The following is an 18,012-nucleotide window of genomic DNA, read 5'->3' on the forward strand; positions in this document are numbered from 1 at the left end:
TAATATATTTATGAGATGAATGTCCACTGTAAGTTTATCATTTGATAGTTTGTATGATAAATAAAATCAATACAACTTATGTTAGCATTTTCATCGTTGTATTGATATGACTTTGAATGTTACTAGCCACTACGAATCATATTTAGAAGCAATGCATTAATGATGTTTAGAAGAACTGTTGTCTCTATATTTTTATCTCTTCCTGTCAATATCCACACTTTGCTGCTTAAAAATAGAAGACAAAACCCTTCAGTTTCCTCTTAGAATGTTCGGTTATGTGTCCAGAAGGTTGCTATGGGTCTGATTGGTTAAGCAATTAATGCCTTTTCTTCATTGATTGAAATGCGAACCCATGTTGTTAAAAATATAATGGACCCATTAATGTCTTTTGTTTGTTAATATAGGCTCTAAAATCTAAATGAATGCGTGGTACACCAGTACTTGTAATAAGGTGTTTGGTTACTAGTTAAGCTATTTGCTCCTGCTGGTCATGTCATTAGTCAAACAAAGTTCAGGGATTCTCATTAGCTAATTAAGGTGCAGGCACTTAGCTTGTTCCTCCTTTGTTCAGTGGTGGCAGCAAGCACATGCAGTTAGCTTAGGTTCTGAACTTTGTCATTTGCATGAATTTTGGTAATCTTTTTAGGTTGCAAGTAGTTTTATTTATTTATTAGTTGATTTCACTTGCCTAAGCTATATTGGTTGTAGCAGTTTGCATGCATGTGTGTTGATACTGCTAGCTGCTGGCTACTACTACTACTCTACTGAACTACTGTACTAAACTACTACTACTACTCTACTAAACTACTACTACTACTACTACTACATCTCATTGTAGCAGTTTGTATGCATGTGTATTCACTTGCCTACTGTACTGAACTACTACTACTACTCTACTGAACTACTACTACTACTCTACTCTACTGAATTGAGCACATGTTAGCACTCTCTGTCTCAAATATTTTGAATTGAGCAAATACTACTGTTGCCTGTGATACTCTCCTCTCCTATTATGGGCTTATGCAGCTCGTGAACTACTACTAGCTAGTCCTACTACTATTACTATTCTCTCTACTCTGTACTACTAAGTGTTGTTCCTACTGCTCTTCTCTTATTTTTCTACTCTTTGCAAATTTAAAATGCCTGAGGTAGTGGCTGCTTGTTGTGCTTGCTTGCCCACTACTTACTGAATTTTTTGACTCTACTTAACTACTGTTGCTGCTATGTCTCTACCTCACTCTGTTGACTCTACTTAACTACTGCTGCTGCTTACTGATTTTTTTACTCTTCTCTCTCATTTTTTGACTCTGTACTATGTCTCTATCTCTTTTGCGGTCTTCTAACTCTACTCTACTGAACTACTACTACTCTACTTGCTACTGAACTACTACTACTCTACTTGCTACTGCTAGCTACTACTACTACTACTAGCTGGCTGCTACTCTACTCTCTTCCCTAGCTGCTGGCTGCTACTCTACTCACTTCCCTATACTATTAAGTGGCTGCTGCTCTTAACTACTAGCTGCTACACTTCTCTACTCCTCCTCTACTATTACTCCTCCTCTACTCTAATCCATTATTTACCACATCTAAGTTACTATATTTTGATCTACAGGGGTCTTCCAACCATGTGGCAGCAGTCAACTCCTATCCTCTATGTTTCGGAAGCAGCTGCTGCTTTTTTTACACCTTTTCCTCTCTATGTTTGTTAAGCAGCTGTTGCTTTTTTTTGCCAAATCTCCCCTCTCCCCTCCTCTCCTTTGTTTAGCCGATGATGAAATTGTCTAAGTCCATACATTATATGGAATATGAGCTGATGATCAAAAACTTGTGAGAAACTTGACATCATTAACAGCCGCCCCTATATTACCTTCTCCTCTTCTCTCTGTTATGATGCCTTGATGCTCCAAGTTCAAGATCAGATGATGATTGACATGTTTCTGAGGCCTCTACTACTATTACTTCTCATTTTTTTATATTGTTGTTTTATAGGACTACTTTAGTTTATAGACATTTTTTATTTCTTATATTTTCTCGCATATCTAAGGCGCACTTTTTTTGCATCTATTAGAACAAAACGCAAAATAATGTTGCGGACATCAGACAGTGCAGCCCAATGCCCCGAGCATGATGAGCAGCCAACCTATGAGGAGCAAGCACTAGAGGACCAGCTTATTCAGGAATAGTTCAATAATGAGGTAGAAAAGGATCTAGAAGTGATGCTTACTCAGGAGCAGTGTGACGAGGAGGAAGGGGGAGCAGGAGAGGCTGCTGAAGGCGAAGAAGTTGATGATGATGAGGAGGACTCAGAAGAGGGATATGTAAGCCCTGAGGATCCTTTCCCACGTGAAGCCAGAAGGAGGCCAACGGAGGAAGATTTGGACAAGGATTTTGACCCGAACGAGGAGGTAGGGAAAAAGGCTTAGCTTGTAAATTTTGCTAAAGCTTTAGTTGTGTTACCTCTGCTAACACTTTGACCTGTTATATATACAGGTCCCTCTTGAAACTCAAAAAAGACGACGTCGATGTCTGCGACATCTTGCTGGACAAGATGGAGTAGAGGAAAGGAGAGCAGAGGCAACAGCCACAGAGACGGATCATGATGTCTCTGCTCCACAACCTCAAGACACAACCATGGCTACCAAGCCTAAGAGGAAACGAGGAGATAGAAAAGGAAATCTATATCTAGATAAGGCATGCTATGTGATAATGGAGGTCGGGCCAGCAGGGGAGATCCTTGAGTGGAAGGAATTAAGAGGATGAATCTGTAATGCGATCAAGGCCCTAGTAAGAGATAAATTGAACCCAGCAATTCTTAACTGGAAAGAGGTACCAGAGAATACAAAGAATGCACTATGGGATAGGTAGTTGAAGCTCAATTTTAGATTTCCGGAGGGTAAGCACGAACTGGTAACAAAATGCTTTTAGGATGATGGGAGAGTCATTCCGACGTTAGAGGTCGAAGCTCAACATGAAGTATATCCAAAAGGGGTTAAGTTCCTTCAACGAGTTTGGCAAAATAACTCCTAGTCAATGGGAGGAGCTCGTGGCTCAAAAGACTTCACCAGAGGCATTGGAGCTCAGTGCCCGTAACACCGAGCTGGCGAAGAGGAACAAACACCACCATCATCTAGGCCTCGGTGGCTACTATGCCAAGGAAGAGCAGTTTAGGAAGATGGACGAAGAGGCCGCAGCTGCTGGGAATATCGATGTGACAAATTTGAAGGTACGCTCAAGGAATTGGATATATGCGAGGAGTACAGAATCATCCGGTGGTAATTTTAAGTTTGATAAGCCAGAGACCCAAGAGGCAGTATCAAGGATACTAAAATATACTGAAGACAAGGAGAAGGGCTCATTCAATCCTTCCAGAGAGGGACGAGCTTAGCCTTGGCTTGGGAAACAAGGAGCACACAGGCCGCACCAGGGGGCTAGGAAAAAGGATGATCTGAAAGCAAGGATTCGAAGAGGACATGCACATGTACAAGAAACATGATAGAGACCGGGAGACTAATCTTGAGCTCCAAGTGAAGGCTCTAGTTGCGAAGGCGCTGGAGGAGCAAGGACTATCTATGGAGTCACGGATATTAGTGATGCTGCCGAGAGAACTGGCATTTGTTGGCAGCCCTCTGAAAGTTCCTAGCAGCCAAGGTTCCACTGCAGTCACAACCCCCGTCGATCGCATACGGGAACCAACTAGTTACACCTTGGTGTTTCTCAGCGGCCGGCAAAACACTATGATGGAGGTGGCAACGGGTGTGGCACATCCTCCTAGTGGCTTACACCACAATAATAAGATACCGCCAAACTACACTAGGGTCGAGGTGCATACCATGAAGCCCGAGTTCATGCAGTGGAGGATAGACTACACAACTCCTGAGGGGCTGGTGTTACTCAGAGATGTTATGGGGCAGTTCATCCTCTGGCACAAACATGACATTATATTGACTGCTTCTTCGCCGCCTCCACCTCTCCCAAATTTGGAGCGAGTTGTTGAGGTTGGGGAGATATTTTCACCATCTTGTGACCACCATATTCCTGAGATGCCACATTCTTCCCTGCCTCCTAGCGAGCATGTGCCTGATGAGATGCCACAACCTTCTCCAGCTCGTACTGAGCAAGTGCATGATGAGATGCCATAGTCTTCTCAACAAACACAGCCGATACATGAACAACGAGTGTCTCCTAAAGAAGGTGATGCACAAGAAGATGAGGACGTGCCTAAATGGGAACTTCGAAAGAAGCATCCAATCACCATAAGGCCAGTTTATGTTCTGATGAAAGATGTTTCATCGGTGTCCAAGTGGTATTCACATGATCAGTTCAATCCTGAGAACCAAGTTAAAAAAGTCCCATCACGGTGTTTTGAGGAGGCTGTCACTAGCAAACTCTACCAAATTGCAAAGCAGTATCCAAATGTTGATGCCATCAAATGGTCAAAAGATTGTCCGAAAACATATGAAAGAGGCAAGCCCTTCCTACCAAACCGGGACATTCAGCGCCTACCACTTGGAATGAGAAGGTTCCATGATTGGTACTTGCGTGTTCTCCCAACGAGCATAGACCTCATACAAGCATGCTTCCCCATCGACACATTTGGAAGCCCAGCTGGCAAAATTGTCTTTAACTTCACTGACATGCAGACATGCTTTCACCTGGGAGCAATAGAGATGAATCTAATTCGCACGTGGTGCCTATAAGTCCTTGTCCTCCTGATATGATATGAATATAATCTTTGAATTTTGTTGTAACTAACCTATGCCGTGATTTATAGAATGCAAGTGCACATTATCAAACAAATGTCAAGTATGAAAGCCGAGTATATAAACCCTCAAGCTATAGCCCAAACAAATTTTAATTACCCTAAACAGTGGAAACTGGATGCCAAAGAGCTAGCTGCTGCAAATACTCTTCAGGAGAAAGAGCACATCCATACGGCGAAACTAAGGGAAGAGTCCCTTAAGGTTGCGGCATATATTGCCCTGCCTTTCAAAACTCTCCAACAACACTCTACTATATGGCTACCATACAACTTTGAGTAAGTTCAACTCTATACTTAAAGTTTTATTCAATATATTTTATTCGATGCAAAAGAGCTTATCTAGTTTTATGATTAAATCCATACAGCAACCACTGGATTTGTATAGCCGTCGATGTCGGGAGGAGCATGGCATGGGTCTTTGATTCAATAGATAAGGACTCGGTGACATACAAAGATTTCATATCGATTCTCAAGACGTATACATATTGACAATCCTCATTAGCTTATATGTTTGTATACATACTTGTAACATTCACTTTTGGATACTAATAAGTTGTATTTGCTAAAATAATTCAAACAGGGCATTTAGGTTCTATGTCACTAATTATCGAGGAAGGCATGATCCAGCGAGAAAGGAAAAACTAGCTATAAAAATACTATGTGCGGTAAGTGTAACTTACTTCTTTAGTACTCTATTACATTGCTATCAAAAGCATTACTTAATATTTTCATATGCAAAACACACAGTGCTCTAAGCAGAAGCCTAGAAGTGTACATTGTGGATACTATATATGTTCTATGATGAGTAACACCGGTGCCTACAGGAGACATCCCTTAAAGGTAAGTTTGAACCTCTTCACCCGTAGTATAAAAACTTCGTACATGGTATGAAATATTAAACCGAAACTTGTTCTCTTGTAGTGAAAAGAAGAGAAATAAATGAAAAGAGACCCATACAAGGATGACCAACTCTTAGAGCTCGTCGGCGACCTTTGTAACTTCATATTGGACCAGATTGTACATGTCAAAGGCGCCTACCATGACCGAGAGTCTGACTTAGGTAGAACTCCTCGGTACCAACACCTTCGTGAGACTGAAAGGCTAGCTCTAGGACGTTGATAACAATGTTTATGGAATTTGTATATTTAATGATGGATTGTATATATTCTTGTGAATTGGACTTGTAATTATAGTTTATATAATACTCTTGTGCTTATAGTCTAAGGGGTTCTGAACGTTGGTCGCGGGGCATTTGGCAACGCGAACGCGGTTCGGAACGTTGATCGCGGGGCGTTCGGCAACGCGAACGCGGTTCGGAACACTGGTCGCGGGGCGTTCGGCAACGCGAACGCGGTTCGAAACGCTGGTCGCGGGACGTTCGACAACGCGAACCTAGATGGAATACGCGGAAACAAACAATGTTCTGGTCAAATTTGAATTGTAAATTTGAATTTTTTTTACGGAAAAACGTACTGTAGGGACGGTTCTATATTGAACCGCTCCTACAAACAGGTATTATAAAGGAGACTGGTACTACAGCCGCCCCTACAAATTAATTTGTAGGGGCGGCTGGTAACACGAGCCGCCCATATAAATCGATTTGTAGGGGCGGCTGATACTACAGTCGTCTCTACAAATCTATTTGTAGGGGCGGCTGGTAATACAAGCCACCCCTATAAATCGATTTGTAGGGACAGTCTTGGAACCACCCCTACAAATGCATGATTTGTAAAGACGGTTGGGTAGGGGCGGCTGACCAAATCGCCCCTACAAAGAATTACGAGCCACCCTAAAAAGTGTTTCTGCAGTAGTGTGTGTTCCGTGAGGAGCTGCTACCTGCTAGGCAAGAGACAAATCCTGGCAGTCATTTGATTATTTCCAGTTGCTGGTGTTTGGGTTGGGGTGGCTAATTTGCAGTTCTCATCGGTATGCGCGTTATTTGCCGGCTTATTAGTCGCTGATTAATGCCCATGATCAGATACAGTGTATATAGGTAGGAAAGCAAATACGTACTATAGTGACACAGCAAAAATTATGGGATGGCTGCCACACCGATCGGATCGCCAACGACAACGAACCGCCGTCGGATCAGATCCAACTCCAAGGTGGCAACGGCGCCTAACAGTGGCAGACCGAGGTGATTAATCCCCATCCCATCCCTGGCAGGCATGGAGCCGGAGCCAGCCTAGGCCGCGCGCCATATGTGCACCGCACCGTCGACAGCACCAGCCACCAGATGCCTCATGCCTGTGGTCCTCCTCTTCCTGCCATCCCTCATTCACTCACCAGCGATGGCACACTGTGCTGTGCATCGTCGTCGTGCGTGTCACCTGGAGCTGGAGGAGATCAAATCATCGTCCCGGCCGGCCGCTTAATGCTTCGTGCTCCTCGATCGGCTGATCGGCGATTAGCAATTTAGCATGGTGTGATCAACGATGCCTGTCTGCTGCCTGTCTGGCTGGCTGGCTGGCTCCAAAGGCTTAAAGACCAGCAGTAGTAGGTCACTGCATGCCTGTCCTCGCCTTGCGTGCGTGTCCTTGTCCATTCGGGAGTCGTCTTCCGCCCAGCTCCCGTGTGCGCCATCGCTGTCCTGTCCCCGCGGCGGGCGGGCGGGCGGGCGGGCGGGCGGGCGAGGGGCAAGGCTGTGCGTACGTGCGAACGTCGCGCCGTGGGCGGGCAGGTGGTGGTTCCGGGGTTCGTTCCGGTTTGGTGTTGACGATGGATGCATGCATGCGAGCTTGCGTAGGACAGCTATTTTTGTACTAGCGCCGGATGGTCTTCACTCTTCAAGCCTGGGCAGCGTGTTCGTTTCGGCTGAATTGGCTTAAAAGCCATGGCTGAAAGTACTGTTGGCTGGTTTTGTGTGAGAGAAAAATACTATTTAAGCCGTAGATTATAAGGCTTCCTTTGGAGTGGAGGATTTTTCATAGGAAAGATGGAGGATTTCATTTCCTATAGGATTGAGAACTGTTTATGCCTTTGGATGGAGGATTGGACCATAGGAAAACTGAAGGAAAATTTCCTATCCTACTCATTTCAAAGGAAGATCGTAGGAAAAGAAACATCGAACCTCATTTTTCTCACCCCTTAGCGTAGGATCGAGGCAAATGTGCCAGTTGACGCTGATGCAAAGCTCTAAAAAGTGGCATGCAAGTGGAGCATTTGAAGATCAATATTGTATGACTACAATAATTTATCAATCTTTCCGATTCCTTTCCTGTGCTCCATCCAAATGGTTTACTCCTTAGTTTTTCTGTGTTTCTCAATCCTCTGTTTTGTGTATGCATTCCTATGAAAATCCTATGTTTCTCCTATTCATGTGTTTGATCTTTCATGCGTTCCAAAGGGGCCCTAAGCCAGATACGAGTGAATAAGCCGAAACGAACAGACTTTACAAGCGTTCCATAGAGGCTTCTAGTTTTTCCCCTTCTCACTTCTCTCCCTCTTTTTGAGACTCCCTTCTCACTTCTCTTGATAGGGTAAGTTCCATTTTTCGAACTCCAAATAATCTGATTTTCAACTTTGAACTACGAAACCAGACACTAGACGACCTCTGGCCGCTGAAAGAACAAAACTAGTCCTCTAGCTAATTTTAAAGGTGGTTTTTCATTTTCTAAAAATAATTAAAAGCCCAATTCAATCTTAAAAAGTCACAAGTAACCTTATATAAACACACATATATAAGCCTATCGGACCGATAGGGCCCACTAGGTTGTCGTGTCTGGTCATGTGTCCTGTCAGTCCTCCAGTAGCCGATAGGTTCCTATCGACTATCCAGAAGTCGACAACCTACTACTATATTGTAATTTTTTTAAACAAATGTTAGATTTACAATTATTTATTAAAAAATTATTTAAAAAAGAGTGGCTAGTTAGAAGTCCAATAAAAATATCGACTTTTTTTATCGAAAGTTGCCAAACGTGAAACAGTGCCACCTTAACTGATTGCTGTACGGCTGTGCCCTGACCTGGAGAAACAATTTCTATCGAGACGTGACGCATGTTTTGGAACAAGGCTGGGGCCTGGGGGCTGATCTGGATGAGCCGACCCATGCTAGTGATGAGCTAGAGGCTAATCATGACATCGATGGGTTGGGGAGCAAAAGGTGCCCCGTGCGAAATTTTTTAATATTTTTTTACTATTTTTAAAACTAACACTGTATTTTTCTTTTCAAAACTAATACTTTTTGGCGCGCCCAACTGATATGGCGCGGCCACACCACTCTATCGTGCCATGTATAGCGGCGCGGCTAGGCTGCCACTGTGGCAGCGACCGGTGACGTGGCCCAGCTCTGTCGCGCCACAGATCACGGCGCGCGTGAGCCTGCCGCGCCACAGATCACGGCGCGGCACCGACGCACCATCGAGCACGGCGCTGCAGGCCCCAGTAAAGGCCAACGACGCGGCTCTCTCTCTATTCCTTTCTTTCTCTTTCATGCGCCCGCCACCGCCCTCGCCGCCGCGCCACGCATGCCGCCGCCCACCGCCGTGCCACGCATGCCGCCGCCCGCCGCCGCACCACGCACGGTCGCCGCCCTCACTGCCGCGCCACGCACACCCGCCACGCCACGCCCGCCCGCCGCCCACCACCGCCCTCACTGCCGCGCCGCCGCTGTACACCGCTCCCCACTGTCGCGTGCCCCTCCATCTATCTCGCGTCCACCCGCCACCACCGCCGAGGCCAGCGCCCGTGCCTCCCCCCACGGCACCTGCCTCCCGGCCAGGTCTAGCGTGCCGCCCCCGCGAGAACGAGCGCACGCTGGTGCCACGAGGACGAGCGCCGCCGCCACGAGGACGAGAGCACACTGCTCCCGGTAGGACGAGCGTAGGCTGCTGCCGCGAGGACGAGTGCCACCACCACGAGGACGAGAGCACGCTGCTGCCGCGAGGTACTCCCCTTTTATATTTGTTGATTGAATTAGTTATTATAGTTAGTATAGTAAGTTAGTACAATATGTAAAGTTAGTATAGTTAGTATAGTATAGTTAGTAAAATTAGTTAATTTAGTTAGTATAGGCAGTATAGTAAGTTAGTATAGTTAGTAAAGTTAGTAAAGTTAGTTAGTTTAGTTAGTACAGTTAGTGAGTCTAGTTAGTTATTGTATTTAGTATAATTAGTTGTTGTAGTTTATCTTGTCTTGGAGGAATTATGGAGGAATTTGGATGGTTTGGAGGAATGCTGGAGGAATTTGTGAGAGAGAAACACTGTTCCAGATGAAAAAAAGCGGATCAAGCTGGGTTTAAGGGCACGCAAACGGGGCCACGACGATTTCGACGACTTGATGAAGTTTCTTGAAATGCTTTTGTAGATGGATTGTTGTGTTAGAGTTTTTTACGGAGGAAGTGTTAGGAGAGAAGATGGTATGTTTGAGGATATGAAAGAAGAATTGGAATTGTTTGATGAACCTCCTAGTTTCAACGACCTTTGTGTCCGTTTGAATGCAAAGTTTGGCGGTTATTTCACACTGAAGGGGAGGTTTAATACTAGGAAGACTAGGGCACACTATGTCCTGATGCCCTTGCGCGACCCTGCTCATTGGTCCTGCTACAATAGGGTGCTCCAAGATTCCAATGTGCCCACGGCTAAGGTGGTGGTGGAGAATGGGTATAGGATGTAGGGTGTTCTGGACGGGCCATCCATTAATGGTGTTGGAGGCAATGAGCAAAAAATGGGGGTTGAAAGGGAAGCAACTCAGCGTAACATGGATTTGGACGGTCAGTTAACGCAGGAGCAGTTTCATTCAAGTCAAGTAGGCTGTATAAGCAATGACTTCGATGTGAACGAGTTCGAACTGGAAGAGGAGGAGCAGGAGGAGGACGACAGGATCGGTGATGTAGTTAGCAGTGATTCAGACGATTTAGATGATGACCAGGGAGGTAGACATGCTATGCCCACACCGGTTGATGCCATGCCAGTACCTATTCATGGTATGCCATTACTAGTACCAACTGAGGTTTTGCATGCTATCTAGGATCAGGGTAGACTAGTCACAGATTTGCCAACAAATGATACCGCCTACGATTCATGGGGTAGAATTAGCGAAGTGCAGCAATATGTTCCACCACCACCTTACACAGCGACTGAGCTTGAGCAACTAAGGTCGCTGAACGTACCTTTCAGGGGCGTTCTGAACTATAGGGATGTCAGCATGACAGATATGACAGTTTGTGACATCGGTTTCCAGATGTGTAGGAAATCATTTATGACCATGAAAAAGAAATCCTTAGTAAGGGGATGATATTCAATACAATATCAGAGATGAAGCTCTTCCTTACGTTAAACTTGTAGGTACGATCGAAGGAATAGGTACAAGGAGAAGAATTGGGTCGTGACACATGCCACGTTCATCCACGACTGGGACAGTCGACAAAGGGTCGTGATCGCTGAGATACCGTCGCACGACCAACGCAACTTCGACCGCTATCTCCAATGGTTGCATAGGAGTACCTGCACACATATGCGGGGCCCCCTACACTAACAAGCCAATTGACAAGGACGAAGATGAGGATGACATCGCTGATGCGTATGACGAGGTGATAATGATGGAGACACAGCTTCAGAGAGCCCCGCTACAGAGATACGTGTTAAGAAATTTGAATTTCAATACAACTGCACGTCGGCGTTCCTATGAATTATAGTGATACGAACTTAGCTCGCTTGTGTATGCAGGCATCATAGTTGACAAGTCTATCCAACGAAGCAGCTGTGCGACTTCACGAGACCATGACATTGGTTAAATGGTTCTCATGACTCATTCATCCGTATTTTCTTTTTTTGCAGAAAGTGAGGAGGAGCTGCAAGAAGCTGGCACAGAAGCTCAGCTGCGTGGATACTCCGTGGGAGGTGCCCTATGACCCAAACTTGTCTAGTTCCTTACGCTCGAGCACTATGCTAACACAAGCAGGTTCCTCCGACACGACGGCTGGTGGGACCTCTTATGTTTGTACTCTCAGTAATGCAGTCAAGGGTCCTGCGGAGCACGAGGGGGAGGACTACGATGAGATTGGGATGTCTAAGCTTGGTGATGCACCGTTTTCTACAGAGTTCGACGAACAGGTACTTGAAACAACCATTCACCATATACATCACAATTACTTGAACATTGTAAGCAATGATGCCTATATTGTAATTGCAGGGTCCTAGTTACACTCAGCAGTACCACCGGGTGTACCGCAAGTGAGACCGTACCGACGTTGGGTTCACACCTAACGTGCTGCCTTCACGTCCGAAGAGGCAGCGACGTCGGCGGTACCCATATACTCCTGGATCGTGGGAGTTCTTTAGGATGACATGTCGAGTAATGTCGAACTTATGTATTGATAAACTTGTGTCGTAGTTATGACTTGCTGAACTTATGCCGAACAGAGGTATTGTTGAACTTGTGATGAACTTGGGACGTGTATAAGTTAGTATTGCTGAACTTGTGTATTGATTGTCTCGTGCACTTAACCTTCCTGCTGACCTATTCGTTAAACCGACACAACGAAATAACTTGGCTCATGTGATAACATAACATAAGTGCATTGTTTCATTTGCTGTCGCTTTGACCGCCGCGCCATGTCTTGGGGCACCAAACTAAAAGGAATATGTGTGCCATGTCTCGTGGGTAAAGTTTTATGAGATAACACAATGTCCGTTACAAAAATTAAACAGTGTTTGTTACATGGGTACAATACATAAATAGTTCAAATAAAAATATAATGCAGTACCAAGAAAGTTCTACTACAATACAAATATCAAATCTAAAACATTGAACTAGCACACCTGTACGAATCCTCAGTCTGAAACATACTGAGTACGCAACTCGTCATACGAGTACCAGTCCTCTACCATAACCTCGTTGATGTGGCTAGGCTCACCTACATTGCCCTGATCTGCCTGTCGCCTGTAGTAAACTACCTCCGCTTCACCTACGGCCTCTGCGGCCTGAGTCAAGAATGCGTCCTCCTCCGTCTGGCTCATGTGGCTATGCTCACCTACATTGCCTTGATCTGTCTGTCGCCTGTAGTAAGCGGCCTCCGCTTTATTTGCGGCCTCCGCGGCCTGAGTGAAGAATACGTCATTACCTTGACAAGGCCGAGGAGAATATTCGGGGAAGGTAGGGAGAGGGCCGGCAAGGGAGGGTGCGACCAGCGGCTGCCGGCGGCGAGCGTGGGCGAAGGGCGCGGACGTCTGGTGGCGGCAGGCGCGTGAAAGAGAAAGAAAGGAATGGAGAGAGAGAGCCGCGTCACGGGCCTTTACTGGGGCCTACCGCGCCGTGCGCGATGGCGCGTTGGTGCCGCGCCATGATCTGTGGCGCGGTAGAGCTGGGCCACGTCACCGGTCGCTGCCACGGTGGCAGCCTGGCCGCGCCGCCATGCATGGCGCGGTAAAGTGGTTTGGCCGCACCATGTCAGTTGACACGTCCAAAATTGTTAGTTTTGGAAAAAAGTGTCAATTTTAAAAATAGTTAAAAAAAGTGTTAAAAATAAAAAAATTCCCCCATGCTGACCTGTTCTTGTTTAGTGGTTGCTGACCCAGCAATCCGGAGCTGAGGTCCTATCATCCCATCATCATGCCGTATATATCCATGCTCACCTCCCACGCCACGCACGGCCTAACAAAACATAGGGAATCTTTCAGGCTCGTAATATCTGCCGCCTGCCGTGTGCTTGATTCGATCCGGATTCCGTCGTGGATTTGTGGATTTTTCATGCCGGTCTGTCTGTGTCTCCGTCTCCATTTTGTTTACTCCTTGGGATGCAAACTATTTGCCAAGGCCCTGTTTGGTTGCATTCTAAAATACCAAATTTTTTAAGATTTCCCATCACATCGAATTTTTAGACACATGCATGAAGCATTAAATATAAATAAAAAATAAAACTAATTACATAGTTTAGACGAAATCCACGAGACGAATCTTTTAAGCCTAATTACTCTATGATTGGACACTAATTATTAAATAACAACGAAAACGCTACAGTAACATTTTGCCAAAAATTTTGGCATCAAACTGGCCCCAAGTGGATGTCAATCACCGGCTGCTTGAATTTAGAAACAGAGATGGCCTCTCTGTAGTCTGTACTATGAAATGTGAGGCACTGAAATCAATCATCATCATCTCGTCATCGTGATCGAGAAAAAAAAAGAGTTTGTTCCTTTTTTTTTTTCCTAATGAGAATGGGCACATTAGCAGACAGTGATTACATGATTTGTTCATCATTGGGCTGGCAAGCTCAATCAGCTTACAGATAAGAGCAGTGAGTAAGTTGCCTGTGCAATTTCTATCTTTTATTGTGGCCGTCGAAATTACAACTACATGCAAGGTACAATTTGCCTTGGAAGTGTAACTCAAAAGAAGACGAGGAAGAAGAAGAATTGCTAGTAGAAGAGACAAACAAATCACCCTCAGAAAAAGAAAAAGAAAAAGAAAAAGAAAAACAGGAGATCACAGGACCTAACAATGGCCGCTACTAGTGGCTAACGCCGCTTCTGCCCAGCGGCCACAGCTTGCTGAGCATCCGCTTCGGCTTCCCAGCGGGGATGGCGCAGAACGCCCTGAACCGCAGCGACGCGCTGCGCGCCAGCCCGGCCTTGCGCGCGAACTCGTCGGCAGCGTCACGGTCCTCGTAGTCCTCGTCCTCCGCCAGCTTCATCCGCAGCGTGGCGATCTTGGACGCCGCGCGACGGAGGCCCTCCACGCTCCAGTCGTCGCCGGGTGACGCGCCGGCGGCCAGCGCCTGGAGCCGCTGCTCGTCCACGCGGTCCGCCTCCTCGTCCTCTGACGACCCGGACTTATTGGACAGCAGCGCCCGGATGTTGCTCGGCAGGTCCGCCGCGGCCACGGCGTGCCCCCCGCCCGACGCCAGCACCGCGGCACGCGCGTGCTCGAAGAAGAGCACCTGCACCACCACGCGCAGCGGGAGGAGCTCGTTCATCGCCGCGTGCGTGCACGCCTTCTCCGACAGCTTCCGGCAGTTGAGCACCCGGCACAGCCGCTTTCTCGCGCTTTTGCTCATCTCCGGATGCGCCTAATAAATTAAGTTAACCAAAACACAAAGATTAATACAGTAAGATCAATGCAAATATGCAATGTTTCATCACAGAATATCATCTTGTCACATAATCCAAAGTTCAGCCCTGTTCGGCTTACCTCATATTCGGCTTCTTTTTTCAGCCAGAACAGTGTTTTTCTCTCACAACAATTCAGCCGAAACAGTGTTTTTCAGCCAAGTTTCAAACCAACGAACCATTTTTGTTTATATATAACCATGGATGGAAATGCAGAGTAATAACAGAAAAGAAAACGGGATACCTTGAGGTATGTGTCGACGACTTTGTACATGCCATCGTGCTCCGGCCGGGCGCTGTCTGGCACGGCCTCGGCAATGGCGAGCAGCTTGTCCAGCGGCATGTTGGGGTCCTTAGCCACCTGAATCAAGAACCCGTCCACCAACTTGCCCACCTGCACCAGAGCGCCCCGCGACACGGGTGCGGCTGACAAGGAGCGTCGCGTGCCGTCGAAGCTCACGCTCTCCGCGGAACGTGACCGCCGGTGCCCGCCCGAGTGCGCCGGGCTGTCGTCGTCGGTGCTCCTGGACAGAGCCAACGCCGGCGCCGGCGGCACCGCCGCGCACCGCAGCGCGAACTCGTCGAGGATGGCCGACACGGCGTCCACGTCGTACAGCGTCTCGCTGACGCAGGACAGCGACGGGACCAGTAGGTCGGCGACGCTGGCCTCCTCCAGCTGCCACGCCACCCTCCTGACCAGCTCTGACTTGGACGCCGCGGACGCGCTCAGGATGTTGGCGGCCTTGAGGAGCTTGAGCAGGAAGCCGCAGGAGACGGCGTCCCTCTCCGCCGGGAGCAGGCTGACGATCTTCTCGAGCAGGAGGCAGTGCCTCGTGGTGACCTGCTTCACGTCCGCGCCACTGCCGGCGTCATGGTCCTCGAACGGCTGGTCCGCCGAGAGCGAGAGCCCGTCCTTGGCGACGTTGGGCAGCCACCGCCGTGCGTACGCCTTGAGCGCGTCGCCGACGGTCTTCTCGTGGACGGCGCCGGTGGCCTTGACAGCGACCATGATCCGCCAGAAGAGGTCGACGCCCAGCTCGGCGATGTCGTGCGCCCACCACGGCGACGCCGACGTCGACGACTTGGCCGGCAACGCGGTGTCCGGGCTGACGATGAGCGCGGCCACGTCGTCGACGCAGCGAGACGTGAGGCCCAGGTCCTCGCAGAGCGGGGCGTAGTGGCGCGTGGAGTGGAGCACGCCCAGCGAGTCCTTCCAGCGCCGGAGGAGGCACGAGGCGAGGAACGCGTCGAGCTTGGCGGCGAGGTTGCCCCTGTCGGCGGCCTCGGACATCCCGAGGTGCGCCGCCGCGCACCGCAGCGGGACAAGATTGCGCGCGCTCACCGTGATGGTGATGCCGTAGCAGAACTTGGTGCAGGCCTCGAACGCCTCCGCGCCGCCCGGGAATCCCGGGAGCTCGACGACGTCGCCGGCGTCGGCGCAGAGCGCTTGCAGGAGCATGCATTTCGAGAGCAGAGGGAACTGCGGCGTTCATGCACAGGACAATGCCAAGAAACCAAGAATCTCAGACATTGAATTCAAGATCGGGGAACTCATCAGAAACAAAACAAAAAAAGACAAAGGCGCTCATTCCATTTTCTAGACGGAATCCCATTATGGGACGATCCTAAAGATTCAGTTTCTGAATCATGCTTGTGATGAAAACTGAATAAAGGGTGGAAATAATCTCTGATCCTCGAGTTAATTAATTACCTTGTGGAGATGGTAGAGGCAGTTATCCACGAGGATCTGCAGGTCCGTGGCCACCTCCGTGCAGACAGTCCTGGACGACGACGCATGCACAAGGACACCACACAATCAGACCACCATGAAAGCACACAGAACCTGATCGAAGCGAAGCGAGATCGCAATCACACGGCACCTCACGGAGTCGGCGGTGAAGAAGGTGTCCGGCCGGGTGCCGAGTTTCATAAACTTCATCCTGGCCAGGCCAAGCCAAAGCTTCCCCTTTGTCTCGGTGACTATGCTAAAACGGGAGTCTGAAAGGTTCAGTGGACAAGAAGAAGAGGGGTTGGGTTGGTTACAAACACTTTGGCTGCCTAACTTCGTGTGGAAATGGCCCTTCGGTGTGGTGGCTCGCTCTACTTATATCATGGCGAGGTGGTTGGGGCCTTGGACGGAGGAGAGAGAAGGAGAGCGGCCAGGAGTAGAGGCCAAACAAGGAATGTAGCAGTTGCGATATTCTAAGATGCTACTAATTCCTCAGATAAGGCCCGTTTGATTTCCATAAGTTAGGTGATTGAAAATCAGTGACTTATAAGTCATGCCTGTTTGGTTGTAGATGACTTATAAGCTCATTAAAGGTGTGGGCCCCACGCAGAAAATGGTGACTTATAAGTTTTAAGCAGGGGTGAACCAACTTAAAAACTTATAAGCAGGGGTGACTTATAAGTTGGTGGTGTTTGGTAAAATAAGTCACTTATTTTACTTTTTAATTTATAAGTAGGTGACTTATTTAGAACCAAACAGACCCTAAATATCCTAACATGAGGTGTGTCACCAGGTTTTGATCAGGAGTTTGCTTGGGAATATGCACCGCAGCTGCAATGGTCTGGCAGTGCTCTCGAGTTCTCTACGAAAATGAAAGCAGCTTTTGTGTGGTTGAAATGAAAGAAGGTTATGCTGATGCATCATCCATCGGCCTTGAATTGGGATTGGAATTGGACATGTGAAAGAGGGACCCGAGTGGCCGTGCAAAAGTCAAGATGGATCTTGCAGGGTTTGTGCTGGGGATCGGATGAGCAGGATGGGCTCCGTGTTGCAGGGCCGGGCTGTCACTGGCACATCGTACCGTACCAGGGGCAACCAGTTCTTCACTTATAAGCCAGCTGATGCTATTTTATTATAAGAGAAAAACACTGTATCATGACTGATAAGCATGTCTGATATGATCAAGTGAACACGGTGATTGCATGTTCTTTGTCGTTCGTTGTACAATGATGAGCTGATTTATTTATTTCTTTCACCCTCCTTATTGTCTACCTTCACCCTAGAGTTTACTGATCAAAAGTTGCAGGAAGAAGTAGGAATTTCAGCTCCACGTTAGGCTAATCGGGGATTCTTTATGTCGATTACCCTTAGTGGTAGTAGCCTAATCGATCTCTTTAGTGTTTTCGGCGTCTTTTCAATTTGTTAGCGGGAAGGTACTAGGCGGGCGGGCTAATGCCTGAGCGCGTACTTGC

General features: G+C 47.6%; 1 protein-coding gene across 1 annotated transcript; it reads right to left on the minus strand.

Annotated features, from left to right (window-relative positions):
- Positions 1 to 13,997: 13,997 nt before the first annotated feature.
- LOC136462316 (BTB/POZ domain-containing protein At1g67900-like) lies at positions 13,998 to 16,987 on the minus strand. Its single transcript, XM_066461423.1, has 4 exons — positions 16,692 to 16,987; positions 16,523 to 16,592; positions 15,056 to 16,291; positions 13,998 to 14,771 (listed from the first exon to the last, which is right to left on the minus strand). The coding sequence occupies exons 1-4, from the start codon at positions 16,748 to 16,750 to the stop codon at positions 14,214 to 14,216; spliced, it is 1,923 nt and encodes a 640-aa protein (XP_066317520.1). The 5' UTR covers positions 16,751 to 16,987; the 3' UTR covers positions 13,998 to 14,213.
- Positions 16,988 to 18,012: the final 1,025 nt, after the last annotated feature.

This window comes from Miscanthus floridulus, chromosome 7 (assembly GCF_019320115.1).
Source record: "Miscanthus floridulus cultivar M001 chromosome 7, ASM1932011v1, whole genome shotgun sequence".
In the NCBI taxonomy this organism is placed as follows: Eukaryota; Viridiplantae; Streptophyta; class Magnoliopsida; order Poales; family Poaceae; genus Miscanthus; species Miscanthus floridulus.

Coding starts and splice junctions, on each gene's coding strand:
- LOC136462316 (XM_066461423.1), bottom strand. CDS start 16,750: ATGAAGTTTATGAAACTCGGCACCCGGCCGGACACCTTCTTCACCGCC. Junction 16,593..16,691: donor TTCACCGCCGACTCCGTGAG/GTGCCGTGTGAT, acceptor GTCGTCGTCCAG/GACTGTCTGCACGGAGGTGG. Junction 16,292..16,522: donor GCCTCTACCATCTCCACAAG/GTAATTAATTAA, acceptor TGAACGCCGCAG/TTCCCTCTGCTCTCGAAATG.